This window comes from Mugil cephalus, chromosome 21, assembly GCF_022458985.1.
Source record: "Mugil cephalus isolate CIBA_MC_2020 chromosome 21, CIBA_Mcephalus_1.1, whole genome shotgun sequence".
NCBI classification, from domain to species: domain Eukaryota; kingdom Metazoa; phylum Chordata; class Actinopteri; order Mugiliformes; family Mugilidae; genus Mugil; species Mugil cephalus.
In genome coordinates this window covers 7,092,765-7,107,557 of record NC_061790.1, presented here as the reverse complement: position 1 = coordinate 7,107,557, position 14,793 = coordinate 7,092,765, and the positions used below count along the sequence as shown (strand labels likewise).

The 14,793-nt window shown below is 44.7% G+C and overlaps 2 protein-coding genes across 2 annotated transcripts in view; one reads left to right on the top strand and one right to left on the bottom strand.

Moving 5' to 3' along the window:
• Positions 1-2,806: 2,806 nt before the first annotated feature.
• Positions 2,807-6,231, bottom strand: mrpl19 (mitochondrial ribosomal protein L19). Its single transcript, XM_047573760.1, has 6 exons — positions 6,088-6,231; positions 5,789-5,909; positions 5,573-5,691; positions 4,151-4,285; positions 3,640-3,821; positions 2,807-3,267 (listed from the first exon to the last, which is right to left on the bottom strand). Exons 1-6 carry the CDS (start codon positions 6,218-6,220, stop codon positions 3,046-3,048), a joined length of 912 nt encoding a protein of 303 aa, XP_047429716.1. The 5' UTR covers positions 6,221-6,231; the 3' UTR covers positions 2,807-3,045.
• Positions 6,232-6,786: 555 nt separating this feature from the next.
• Positions 6,787-14,793, top strand: part of LOC124999425 (protein eva-1 homolog C) — a 70,153-nt gene continuing 62,146 nt past the window's right edge. Inside the window, exon 1 of the mRNA XM_047574344.1 lies at positions 6,787-7,444. Coding sequence (XP_047430300.1) covers positions 7,336-7,444 — 109 coding nt within the window. The 5' untranslated portion in view covers positions 6,787-7,335. The remainder of the gene's footprint in view (positions 7,445-14,793) is intronic.

Here is a 14,793-nt window from a genome sequence, read left to right as displayed (position 1 = left end):
CTGCTTGTTTTGACTGGCTGTTTTGTTGCCAATCGGAACTTCAGACTGTAAGTGTATCTTTGTTGGCGTGATCAGAGGAAAAAAATCTTGCTTCACAGATCCTCAAACCTGTTGTGTGAACCGAGTCTTTTCTGCTCTGACTATTTTGTGCAGACTACAAAGTGTGAACGCACCTTAAATGTCTTGGCGGAAACTTCAACGTCCCGTGACCCCCCACGCCCCCCTATCCCCCCATCCAACGCGCGCCTTTTGATTGACGCTTTTATCCGAACATTTCTAGGATGCTTGGCCCCCGAGTGGAAGTGATCCTTTAACCCCTGGCAGCGCTGCCAAACCCCCTCTACACAAGCCCGCATTATAAAAATGACTGTGATATGTTGCCTGTTCAACCTCAGCTATCAGCTGCTCGTGGTGTAACGCTTCCTAACAGCTGTCGCACTGCCAGGTTGTCTGTGGGCCTGTGTGCGCAACAAAGAGAGAGTGATGGCAGCAGGAGCCTCTGCCGGACCCCTTGGGACGGGCCGGAGAGGAGCAGACGGTTGTGTGTTGTGTCGTTTCACTGGAAACATATGGTGAAACTCAAGTGTGTAATTTACCTAGGACTACGGGTGGCCCCGAGTGGTGCACGCGCACACACGCACACACACGCACGAGGAAGCACACATACACAGTGACAGGGTGTAATTTACCTGGGGCCTATGGGTGGCCCAGTATCCCGTTGCACTTGTCGTACACGCAGACAACTCAAATACAGTTCACACTCCCTGACAGAGGCAGAGACGGAGAGAGTGAAACCAATTTCCCCAGGACTGTAGACGGCAGAGTAAGAAATCACCCAGTGACAGAGACGTTAAGAACGAGGAGAGAGGGGCCGAACCTGCATCCACGACGGCGGCCCCCGGTGGAAGCCTTTACATCAAAATCTCAATGTGTGGGAGTCGCTGCACACTCTGTATCACATCCTCTCCGATTCATCAACCTGGCTCCTTTTCAAAGCCGGAGCCACTACCACCACCACCCTCCCCTCGCAGAGAGAAAGAGACGAAGGTCACGGGAGCACCAGCGAAAGGGAGGAAGACAGATTAGAAGAGTGTGTCCCTCCCCGCATTCCTTCGCAGGCCTCCGTGAGCAGTAGCCGCCGTCGACCCTCCATGCGTTACCGTCGGACGCTGGTGAGGCGGCGGGACTGTCGCGGGCGAACCCGGACGCCGCCCACCCGGTCTTCCACAGCCACCGTGAATGAAGCGTATCCTGTTTCAGAGGCAGGTTGCTCCAGACCTTTACTCCAGATTCTGTGCAGATTTACAGTTAGGACCGTTTGAGGTGTCAGTCTGCGGCGAGAGCGAAACGGAGAGAGAGAGGGGCACGAGTGTTTGATCTCCTTTCCCAGCCGAAGTGCTTTAACTTCACTCCAGGTGCAGAAAAGTCAACATGAGGGCATGGGAGGCACGTACAGTACTTCACGCGCACACACACATTTGTGCGACTATCTTTGTGAGGACGTTCACTGACATAATGCGTGCAGCCTTGTAAAGAAGCGCCGGGCAAAACGTCCTCATCCTGATGGTGTAGAAGTGAAAAACCGGCCCTCAGAAAGATAGTTGTACAAGAGCACGCACACACACAGAGGCAGGACATTTCCTTTGACTCAGACTGAGTAACTTTGTGGTTTAAGCTGGTTTACCAGTCCAGTGGTGTCGTGGAATGCTTCTAAAGACTCGGTAATACGCTCTCGGATAAACATTTCAGTCACTGCCTCCGCAAGGGGAATATCAGTCAGTCCGGGACAGAAATACCGAGAGTGACAAATGAAAAGGTGAAAGGGCCGGCTGGTTCGGTGGGCAGTGTAATGACAGCGTGCAGGACGGGCGCTCGGCGTGCTGCACACAGACGGAGACGGAGTCGGCTTCGTGTTTGTTTTTGTTGTTTTGCTGCAGGTCAGGTCTGATTGAGCGCAGAGTAAATTAAACAGTGAGGCGGAAAGCTACTCATTCAACAGGTGCAGTAGATTCTCCCCGTTCGACCGAAAATAATTTCACGTTTGACTTTGTGTCGGATTAAATTAGAACGTTACGAGCTTCCCTCCGCGCCGTGACCCCACAAGAAACACGGATACCCGCTCCCCTTTCGTTCCTCCCTATCTCCGCGCTGGAAACCTGTGTGGTCCGTAATGAGCTCAGCAAACATCTGCTACTCCCGTATTAGAGGCCATTTTCTCCGCATCTCATCCTGTAATATGGAGAAATTAGAGTGCAGGGACTCATTGAGCGTGTTTATATACACACACGCACGCACACACATTCACGGTGAGCAGACATAACATAAGGACTCCAAGTGTTTTTATACTAGCCGGCTGACGCTCTAACATACCATCTCAACACCACAATTTTCCATCCACAACAGTAAAACACTACCGGGTGTCTTCGCACTCCGTCGAGCACCAGGGCTCGTTTTCTTCTTTTCAAAAAGGCCAGAAACTTGTTCCAGAAGTCACGTTTACGGATTTATCTGGAAATCTTCACTAACTTAATAAACCCAGAAACTCTTCACAACATAAACCGGTGGAGTGCTGCAGAATTTAAACCAGAAAACTTGAGTTAACTTTGCTTCTTCTTTTTTTTTTTTCTTCTGAAACGAACCTGTCATCGTTTCTTTAAAAGCACACATAATTTGTTTATTCTAGCAAGCCAGGAGTTTCCCTGAAAACACTGAGACAGTTATATAACCGTTGAGGGGGTGCAACATACGTGGAGAAATAGCACCACCTAGTGTTAGGATAAAAAAGCGACACCAACTAAATATGATTCAATTCAAAAAGCCGTGACAATTTAAACACTTTTATTATGAAACCCACTTTGTATCTGCATAATGGTACAGTAGATCAGTGGCTGTGGGAGATGATGGGACGTCCGTCTAGGCCCCTCCTTGTATACAGTTCTGTACATGAGAATTGATCACAGTCTAGTCGGTTGTTCCACATCCATGCGTTTCCCAATCCTGGAAATGTCTGTTGTTGATGGTCGAACTAAGGACTCATGATCTTCCTCACTTGTTCATCTCCCGCTGAACTTCAGCGTAGATCTCCTCCTCCAGTTTGGAGGTGTCGTACTCCTTCAGCATGTCGTACTCCAGCCACGGCTGCTCCCACTTCTTGTTGCGCTCAATGTGGCCTGGCCTCAGGGCCAGGTCGAAGCGGATGCCCTGGATGTTGAAGTTGGGCCGTTCCCAGCGTTTAGACCACGGCCTGGGGAGCATCCTGACCTTGATCTGTCCAACAGATAAAGAAAAGCTTTTCGATTTGTCGTTTTACTAGACTTACGAGTTATTTGCGTTGGCTGTGGCATGCTCTTTCAAAAAGTTGATAATATCGTTAGCCTAATAGCATAATTGCCTCAGTCGTTTTTGACTAACTGTTACAATATCGATAAAAATAACCAATGTTCCTGCTACAAATTGGGTTTTTTCTTGTTTTCCAAAAACGTTCAAATATGACTTGGACAATTACGCTATTAGGCCAACGATGTGTGTCCTTGAAGATCAAATCACCCAAATCAAACACCAACATTTCATAGCACCTAAACTAACAATATTATGTTTAGTCTGACGGAGCTTGTACCAGTTGCTTTAATGTTTCCTCACCTTGTTCACAGGCACTTCTGCAGTAGAGGAGAGGACCACCGGCTTCATGTCTGGGTCCACGGTGCTGTACACGGGCAGAGCATCTCTCAGGTACATCAGGTTGTCATCCAGTCTCTTCTCTAGCTTCAGCACTTCAATTTTCTGGATGCGAGGGTTGTATATCTCATAGCAGATCTCCACTCCTGGGCCGCACAAATGTTAAAACACAGATGCGTGAGCCTTTCTGTTCAACAACCAAACTTAAGACATGTGCTTTAAACTTATGAGAATTACTTTCGTCTTTAGATAAGACAAGACAGCCCTTTAATTAATCACACTACAAAGAAGAAAAGTGTGACTGGAAAGAGGCTTTTAATGCAACTTCACAGTTTAGGACTGTGAAGAAAACTGTCCAGTCAGGACAGACACAAAGGAACAACGGTGATATAGTTCAGCATTTTGTTTGACAATGTCATCAATGTCACGACATGTGAGCAACTTTAGAAGATTTTTGTTAGAAGTCCACCCTCACCTTGATTATTAATAATGTTCCTTAAGATAAACGTGGACCCCAGACCTTTCCCACCCCTCTGGATACAGATGCCGGCAAAGTGGTTGGTCTTCCCATGGGCATTGGGATCAGCCATGGTAACTGCAAGGATACTCCCTGAAAGTGATCAAAACAATACGCGGTTAAATGTCAGCGATGAAAACATGGTTACCTAATGTAAATAACAATAGTAGTAAAAAACAAAAAATAAAATCAATGTACAGTGCATTTATTTTAAAGATAGATTTACTAAAAGTACCTTGAATCTATTAAGGCAGATATAGAAAATGAATCTGCAGGAGGTAAATGCAGACATGACATTATCTAGATGGATTCCTGCAACATCGACTGACTCAGAAACACACCACTCGCAGTAACTGCCTTACCACATACACCAATCAGACATAACATTATGACCACTCTCCTAATACTCTGTAGGTCTCTCTTGTGCCTTTAAAACAGTTATGAATCATCAGAGAATGGACATGTGGACCCTCTGAGGGCGTCCTGTGGTGTCTGGCAACACAATGTTGTTAGTGGGGGCCTTTGGGTCCTACGGGTTGAGCGGAGGGGCCTCTGTGGATCATCCCACAGACTGGGATCTAGGGAAACACTTTGTGCCGTTTTTCATGTTTTTTTTTTTGAGTGGTTCCTAATAGACCGTTTATACCTCTGCGTTCCCAGAAATGTAACCACGTGCCGAGGTGACGCAGAGCACAAGAGCTGTGATTGCTCCACTTCTGTATTTCCGGCTGCTTCTAAATATCCACAATTTTCGAAGGGATTGTTTTAGATCAATAAAGATGTAACGCGTCACGGACAGGTTAACTGAGGAGGTTAGGAGACATGAACGTTTGTACAACTTGTGATCGGCGAAATTTCGTTAGAATTCGCCATTGTTGAAAGCGAAGCAGGAAGTAGAAACAAAAATCAACTTGACTGGCAAAAAAAGACACAGTGCAGACTAGCGTTTGTTGCAGCGCGAGCCAGACTGATGAGTATAAAGTATAAATAGTATAAAGGGCTCGAACCAACACAGGTCGAGTTACGGCGTCTACATCCCACAGAACTCTAAAAACGCCTTTTAAGACATTTTTAGACACGTTTTTGTTTTCGTCCCGGTGTCAGGCTGCTAGGAATCGCTGCTGCTGCCATAAAGGAGTGTCACTGCTATGGGGAGGGGGGTACCTGGTCTGGTCTAAGTGGGTGCTACATGTCTAAGCAACATTCACACAAATACCAGGTTTAAAAGTTTCTTAGCAGAACACTTAATTGTCACAAGATGATTAATTACTTCTCCCGTCAGTGGTATTAATGTTATGCCTGATCGGCGCATCCTGCAAAAGATCAATAACGGTGCATCTCATCTCACCTTGCAGGGTACCTGACCACTTGGTCACTTACCTACGTAGAATTCAGGAATGTCGATAACTTTCCTCCTCTGGATCATGTCTTTCCTCTCCATGTAAAACTTGAATGGATCTGTTCTCTGCCTGGGAGGGATGAACTCTGGGCTCAGAAACCTGAAAGGAGAAAGAGCCCCCTTACGTTACACGGTGTCCTGTGAAAAGCAGGTATGTGATATGAGTGGGCGTCGGTTGTTACTAAGAAATATCATACTTTCGTTGAGAGCCCTCGGGCACTGTTTTATCTATGATGACAGGTTTAGATGGAGGGATGAATTTGGGTGGCTGGCCGTCACCCTCAGGAGCACGGCGACAGAGGGAAGTAGACAGACAGCCTGGAAATAACACAAAAACATCGTATTTGAAAAAACGAATCTAAAGTAAATACAGTTTTACTCCGCTAGTTACGTTCCGTTAGCTAGATTAGCTAATAGTATATGTAATACTTCCTCATTCACCGTCGCTAATTACTAACATACTACACAATGTAGCGTGTGATAGCAGCCTACTTACGTTCATTTTGGACCTGCAGGTTTCGCAAAAGCCTAAGCGAGACTACAAATTTGTCGAGGCTTTTCATGCAAGCTGCCATGTTTGACCTTCTGTTGTCGCATGTGTGAAGTGGTACGGAAGCCGCGTGGGGCATACGCTTCTCGCAACGCGATTTATCACAACTGTAGTGTAGCACGCTGTCCACAAGATGGCGGAATTGTTCCCTTCTGGACATGATCTCGTGTGGGCCTTTTCGAGTTTAGCCTACAAGGTGTGCTGTATATTTAAATTTATATTTGAAAAAAAAACGGACATAAAACATGGAATTCACATATGTTATAGAAATGACATAGGGCATAGAAAATAACGGCATGTTATGAGCTCTGCCGTGTCAAATGAGTGTGATTTTCTTGTAAATACAGTAGATCCAGTCGTTTTATCTGTAAGCAATCTTTTTTTTCTTTTTTAACTTTATTCCACCAAAAAGCTAATATTGGTAAAATAAGTTGATATTTTTTTAATTAATATTTTTAGTAAAATAAATATTATACCATACATCAGTAAAACATTATTAATCATTTTTATTAGACGAACGAAGGTATTAGTAAAATATGACCTAAAACCGCATGTTTTATGAGGTTGGGGTAGAGCAACATTTAATCCGTGTTAGTGCATTATGTTTGATAACATGGTTATCAAGGTTTGAACATCCAGGTGACTTAAATAAGTAAAAGTTTTTATTTAAATGTATAGTAAGTGGAAATGTAAAATACTTATAATAAAAAAGATTTTGTGCTTAAACATAAACATACTTCATCAAACATACATGTTGATGTAGGGTATTTAGTTAGGCTTCCACCACGAGATTCAAAACGAACCGACAACGTGCTGCGCAAAAGCAAATAATTTCCTTTAAAGGTCAGCGATAGCGCACCTAGTGCGGTCTAATCTCAGTGCGTTGACATATTTTGCCCCCGCTTGTGTCTGGCAGGCAACTCTAGCTCTTTCAGAGCACGCAGAGGAGCGTCGCTCCTGCAGGTGGGCCGCCTCCACACAGCACAACACAACACAACACGCAGTTAGAAATGCCCTCAGAGAGCTTGCGTGTACTCCGGCTCAGAGGAACCTCGGCCCCGCAGTCTCACAGCAGCCAGTGCGGTGGGAGGATGAGGGAAGACGTGGGAGCGCACCTCTCCTGCATGTGACGCGGAACCCGAACCTCGATGTTGGACTTTTTAAGGATTCGGAGACAATCGAAAACTTTGAAGGATGTTCTTCTCAGATGGGACTCTCTCAGCCGTCAGTTTTGCGCTCCTGTTGGGAATAACGTGCCTGACCGTCCTCTGCGATCTCACCAAGGGCTCTTCAGACTTCTCAGGTTGGGAACTGTAACGCAGTTTGTATTTTCTTGACATAAGTGGCATAGTTGTGTTTTCGAGGCGCAGTGAGAAAAAACGCAAAGTTCCACACTAAAAACAAAACACTTGTTCCACGCTGCATATCTACACCCAGGCTTCACCCGCTTCTTTTACAACTCGTGGCGTGCAGTTTACAAATTTCACCATGCGAGATGAAATACAACCGGGATTAGTCATTACGCACGCTTTTAAACGACCGAGCACCGACTTCCACAACAACTGTGAGCTGTGAATTTTTAAGTGCCGTGTGTCGCATCTCCTCTCCGCCTCTGGCGTGCTGCAGCATGCACACTCAAATGTTTGCTTCATAAAGCGCAGAGGAGGCAATTTAAACACGCGGAAAAGACCCACATTTGCGTTTATCTTTGAGTCTGTTCCGACGCAGTCATAAACGATGACCCACATTTCACTTCAAACAACAAGTCATCCTCCTCCTCCTCGCCCATCTGAATATATGGGGGTTGATCAGTGCGGCACAGACTTGCCAGTATATTCCCCACTGATGATGCAATTCAGATAAATGGAATAACGTGGTTAATGTTCCGCTGGGTGGGAACTATTGTCTAAACCCTTTTTAATTATCTCCTGTGCTTTATGCAGACCACAAACAAGCCAAGGCAACTCAGGCGTCCAACCTGCCCTTGCACTTGAGGTTTATGTGAAATCTTTTTGAATTAGCCACCATGATGTTATTCTGTGTTGCATTAGACTCCGTTGAGCTCTGCTGAGCCCGAGGCAGGCCTGCAGGTTTTGTTGACAGTGCCATAAAACAGGAAGGGAGCTTTGTGTTGGTGTTAATTGGCCACTAATGGGCCTAATGGTTGGAAACGAGCACGCTATGGGGAAAGGTGGTAAAGAGCAGATGTATGTAACACGGCTCCCCTGCCTATATGATCCCGTGTACATGTCGCCGGTTGCCCTAATGAGCTGCTAAAGATCATGGTCTGGTGAAGGCTGTTAAGTTCTCCTCTCTCTAATTGCCATGCGTGTGCTAGTGGCCACAAATAACACCTCTGAGTAGATAAAACCGTGGTTAATTAAACAAGAAGGTGGGGGAAATATAAGACCAGCTGATTCCAGATTTCTTGGTTTACAAATACCGGGCTCATGCACGGTTATGTAAATGTTGGCAGGAGTTCATTTGCGTAAATCTCAGCTTTTGTGCACGTTGTTCTGAAACTTCCTGTTGCTTGGCTCCAAGGAGAAAAGGAGGAAACACCGGAAGGTCATTCTTGCCATTGACATGTGCCTCTGGTTTTACTGAATACTCTGTCGGATGTATGGTTGTTGACTTCCCAGATGCAATATTGTTTGCTCCTCGGGGTCTCTGTGCAACATTCCTTTGCAGAAACGCTGAGCAAGCAACCGTGTGGATGAAGCGACTGCCCCACAATACCTTTAGGGACAAAGAAATCTTTCAGCCCTCGCATTCTTGACCAGCTGGAGTCTCCCAAGAGACCGTCAGGGGCCCTTTGATTGACAGGTGCCGCCAGCCGGCAGGGTGACAGAAGCGGTGGACTCTAACATCTGTCAGTCAGACCTCAGGTCATCAGGTGATTGGATCAATAACTGTGACGAGAAACATGTCGGTCGGTCGCTGATGGGAATCGACCAACTGGAACCGACGGTTTCCACGTGAGCGCTAGTCGTAGTAAGAGTTGTGTTCAAGTGGCGGTTTTGCTTCGCGCTTACTGCTGACATGGATGATAACGATGTTGGTGGGTAATTTAATTCTGCCCCGTTATCATCTTCTGTTACAGTATACAGCTGAATGGCTAATTAGAGGTGTTGAGTGAGCCGTAAGAGCCTCTAAGCTCGCTGCGGTATTATGCAAGCTAATTAATAGTTTGATTTACAAGATGTTACTTTTCTAAGCGGAAAAATCACAGATCTCATCCTAAAACCATATTTAATCTTACTGTTTGTTTAGGTTTGCTAATGTGACGAGCACTAATGTAAGTTGTCGCCTTATTCCCAAAAAATGCCCTTTTCTAGATCTCGCCGCTCCTCTGTGTGAGCGTCCCGTGTTTGCTTTCTTTTCTGCGGATGCCTCCATCAGCTGACGCAGAACACATATTTTCGTCAACACGTCATAGTTGAGCTAAAGCAACGTGATGAATGCTGGGCTGTTTGGAAAACGCTTCAAAACAGGATTGAGATAATTCTGTCTGTAAAACCCCCCTGGTACAAAAACACTTGAAACTCTCTAGAATGGCTCAGAACCGCCGCATTGTTCATCAGATTTTACCAGACAAACCACACGATGCCGCCCCCCCCCCCAAAAAAAAGGGGGTTTACAGTGGAGCCACTTTCCTTCTCTTTCTCTGTCATAAAACCCTGTAGGCTAAAAAACTCCCATTTAACCCCCAGTCAATGGGATGTTAGGCTGTTGTGGGGCCAAGGGTTCAACTGAGGTCAGCCCATAGTAACTGTGAGTGTGTGTAGTTAGGGGGAGTTATCATCCATCTTGTTCTTTGTCCCCCCTCACCCGTCGAACCCCATCAAAAGGTGGAAGGAAAGTCAACACTTCTTTCGTTTTGGGTTCACGAATTGTACTTTGGTTCAAAAGCAGATAAAGATGTTTGTAAACCTTCACATTATGACTGAAGAGTTACAATGATACACGTCATATGACGGATGATGATCGGTTTAATTTGGTTTGTTTGCTACACACCGATCAGCCACAACATTAAAACCACCTACAGGAGAAGTAAATCACATTGACCATTCTGTGACCATTCAATGTTCTGCTGGGAAACTTTTGGACCTGCCGTTCGTGTGGATGGTACTTAGACAAATATGGATTAGGACCAACTCATAAAACATGAAAAACAGATCCCAAACTGATCAAGTATCTGTGGGATGCACAGGGACAAGCCTGATCCACAGAGATCCAAAGGCCCCCCGTTAACAACATTCAGAAGACTTTGTGGAACCACAAAGGAGACCTAGATAATATTAGGAAGTTGGTCATAATGTTGCGCTTGATTGCTGAAGGTTAAACAGTTAGGGCAGGAGCAGGCAGCTGTGTCATGCCTGACTGGTGTATATTTACAGGTTTTGATTGACATTTTGGAATGGTAATAATTCATTAATTAGTAGGAGTAGGAAAAAATATCGATATGGCAATTTATCGCGATACTTTTTCTTCCGATACGATATCGATTTTGAACGTTTTGATATTGATTTTAAAAGAAAAAGTAATGATCTGGACCTATCTTGAACAACTTCCACACCTCCGCCACCACTTTTTCTGTACAAGTGCAATAAATTGGAAATGGATCATCTAATATCGCAATAATGTATCGTATCGTGACTCGAGTATCGTGATACGTATCGTATCACAAAGTCCTTGCCATTACCCACCCCTATTAATTAGTTTGGTTAAAGTCAATTTAAATCTTAATGTGTTGGAAGTTGAAGGAAAGCAACAAGAAAAGTAATATCTCTGTTGGCTAATGGCTAATGATTAGTGTAATAGTGTAATAATCACATCTGGAATGTGTGGATAGTTCTTTGTGTCAGGTTTTGCTTCCAGAACTTTGGTCTTTTTGGTCTTTTTGTTCAGAAAAAGTAACTTTTTATAACCTGAAAGATTAACCAATTTAAAAAACAAAACAAAACAAAATGGTTTTAACACGTGGTCTCGATCTCTCCTAAGTGACAGATGAGCTTCTCCATGACCAAGCGTGACTGTGCAGCCAACACAAATCCACCTCTTCTGTTACCCCATGAGCAAGTCCTGGATTATACCACACTCAGCCAAACCCCCCCACACACACACCCACAAACACACCCCTCCACCTATCGCTGAGCACTACTCACGGCCCCTTAAATCTTAATCCGATTTGATTTTTGAGTAGCCCTGGATGTGGTTAGCGTACTCAACCCCTTTGCTCTCCTCTCTCAGCCCCCTTCCCTTCCCCCACCTCGCACCCTCACCCCCTCCCCTCCTTTCTCGCCCCAGCCACAACCTCCCCGCCCCTTTGCTGCCTCTGCTCCTCCCCAGGGCTTGCCTGATCGCCGTGCCTGCGTGTGTGCCAGGTGAGCTCTGTCTAAACAAATCCTGCCTCCCACTTGTTTTGTCTACTGCGGTGGAGGCAGGCGGCGAGGCGGACACCGAGTGCCCTGGCGTACGGCTGCTTTTCTCCGAGGCTGAATAGAGAAAGGGGGGCGGGGGTGGTGTTTTTCTCAGAAGAGTGCTTTTTGTGAATGATGTCCACAAAGGAGTGAATACAGGGAGGAACTCAAAATAAGGAAGTTTAAAGTAAAATCCTTTGATTTCATCAATTGAAGTCCACCTAGGTGCTGAGAAAAGACACGGATAAATCAAGATGTGGCTGTGTTTTTTTTTTATCTGAATATTGAATCTTGAAATACATTCCAGCGAGAATGCGGTGTCTTCACAAACAAACGATAAGGACAAATGAACATTTAGAAAAGCGTAAAGTTCTTTTTGAATACTTCAAACAAACTAAAATTTATTGTTTTGGGGTTAAGTTCAGTGACTTCCTCGGGGGTTTGTGTGTGGTTCTCTAGCCAAGAAAAAGACAGAAAGCGTTTAGAGAACAATTCGTTACGACATGTCTTAGTGTTTGATAAATCCATTCGCGTATTTTACCAGCTTAGACATAATTCTAAACACAAGTAGCCTACACAAGGTTTAATTGTATTTAGTGTTAATTAAAATTTAAGGAGCACACGCACAGGAACAGAGAAAGACAAGAAACCCTGTTAATGACATTAGATGAGATGTACCTTGTTTCAGTTCAGTTCAAATCACTTTATTAGTCACCACTTAAAAGGGGCAATTTAAAAGGGGATAACAGCCGCACAATATCACATTCAGATTAAAGAAAGAAAACGTATGACAGTTATTTAAGAACACATAACAGTAATTTAAAACTTTCTAGTATTAAAAGTCAATTTAGCTTTCTGTGTTCAGAATTAAGAGGCTGAATCGAGGAGCTGGACATCCCTGAGGACAAAGGTTGTCCTCCTCCTCTGCGTCCTGCATGGACAACTGAGTCTACGTCCTGAGAGAAGCGTCAAGACTTTGACCAATGGGAACCACTGATTCAGTTGATTGACATATGATGCAGACATGCAAATTTACCACAAGGAAATGCTGTCCACAACTTTGGTTCCTACTAGCTAGCTGTCTCTACCAACTTGGCTACCAGCGACAAGTGAATGACATAATATGTGGATGGGGCTTTTCATAGACTGGATGTCAGAACAGCTCCTCAAAAGTGAAAAGCAGGTAGAGCTCCCCCTGGTGTCTGGCTGCAGTATAGGTCATAAGCTCCGCCTCCTCCGCAGTTGTGGACGGGACTTCAGCCAAATGAAAGCACTAAAATATGAGTCAAATATTTTTTTTTCAAGGATTGTTCCTATAATTTTAGGTAGTTGATGTGTTGCTGATGCATGTTTGAGTTTAGTTTTTGACGCTATAGAAACAGGATCTGACCTCATGATGACTACCAGTTATCATGCCAACCACTTCATGAAATGGTCCCAACTTGTGAAGACAGGGCAGAGTTCAGTATTAATTAAATAAAAATGCGAAGTTCCACTCTGGGACCGGACTGTGCATACTCTGGTTCCACACTTACGAGAAGGCGCCACCCTTATTTAATTTTAGCGTCTGTTTGACTAATACAAGGACCTGGGGGCGTGTTGTCCATATTTATATATAGTCTGTGTGTTTGGCACATGTCCAGCGGCACAGCTTGTTAAGAATTTACAGATGGAATTTGAAACATCTCATCCAGCTATGTGTGTAACAGCTGGACTATGAGAGTCCTTGTAAGACTGGTGTAATATCTTGTTGTAAAAAGACTGTTATCAACAAGACGTCACGGTTTCACAGCTAAAGGAAGAGTGGAAGTCAAAGAGTCTCCGGGAGCAGACAGCTTTGCGATGTCATTTTAGATAACATCTGGTTGCGTTTGCCCCCGTATGTAAATTTGCGTGTGTAATTTAAGGCGGAAGTCTCTGCTGGCTCAACATGACGGCGACGAAAGATTTGATTTCCTCCCCTCGGATGCAATATGTACATAAACAAACACATAAAGCGGAGCCGGAGCCGGGGAACGAGAGAAGGGTGTTGTTGATGAGAGATGGGTGTTGAAAGCAGGAAACAAATCTTCCGCTCAATTTAAATTTGGCATAAAGCAAATTAAATCATCCCCCAACCGCAGTACAATAAACATGGAAACTTTAAAGTCAGCTTTTCAGGGAAGTAATTAAGATCCACAGCTTTCAGGACCACTTAGGAATTTCTTTCCAAATGAAAGACAATGCACATTGCTGACGCTGTGATTAATGTGGAAGTATGTTTGAAGCAGATGTTGCCTTAAAGGCGAGTTTTTGTGTCAAGTTGCGGCATATATGGCACATTAGCACGCATCACATCCTGGGAGGGGTGAATGATTTGGCCGCCTTTGAGCTACATTACACTAAATCAAGTTGCGATGTGTCATTAATCTCCTGATACCTCACAAAGGACGTACACACAGCAACCCATCACATCGCTATCTTATGTAACAATGAAAGGCAGATTTTGTTCTGTGCCACTACAATTTTAATTTGGGATGATGCAGAAGGAATGCAGTTTCATTGCTCTGTAAGGCTGGAGGGTGGGAAGTCTGTTGCAAAACCGATTCACTTTGTGCACTGTGAAGTTCAGTATAGATGGGTGTTGGGTCAACCAGTTACTATAAGTTGTTTTCACACATGTTGGTGTGGGCGTCCCAGGGCTGTCAGGCGAACTCTGGAGCGTACCAAACACCTGATACAAGATCCTGTGACAACATCGGCCTTTCAGACAAGTACTTAAACAGTACAGTACAAGTTCTTAACAGAGGTCTCTTGTGCCTGCGACCTCTCCACGCAGCGAGTGCCTGCGCGGCTTTTCTCTTGGTAAAATCAGTACAAAACTCCTCTGTTTCTGTTTGTCCCGACTGGTTTGTCTTTATTCCCACCTTAATCTAATAACACAATGACAGCGTTTCCATTGTGGACTCTTTCTCTTCGGCACTTGTGCACATTTAGTGCCGATGATGCAGTGAAATGCCAGTTGCGTGACGCATGTGCAGAATTAGACATTAGACGAAGGAGTTGGATGTAAGAGCGTAAATCAGTCGGACGGGACATTAAAATTATTTTATCCACCTAGCTCACTAATACATGTACGTTTGAACATTGCTGCTCTCTACTCTTTCATCAATATTGTGAATACATGTAGTATTGACAAAAACAGTCTCTTTCAGCCTACCCAGACTTAACCAAACCTAAAGTATGCTGA

Coding starts and splice junctions, on each gene's coding strand:
- mrpl19 (XM_047573760.1), bottom strand. CDS start 6,220: ATGCCCCACGCGGCTTCCGTACCACTTCACACATGCGACAACAGAAGG. Junction 3,822..4,150: donor GAACATTATTAATAATCAAG/GTGAGGGTGGAC, acceptor TGTGCGGCCCAG/GAGTGGAGATCTGCTATGAG. Junction 3,268..3,639: donor CAGAAGTGCCTGTGAACAAG/GTGAGGAAACAT, acceptor TCTGTTGGACAG/ATCAAGGTCAGGATGCTCCC.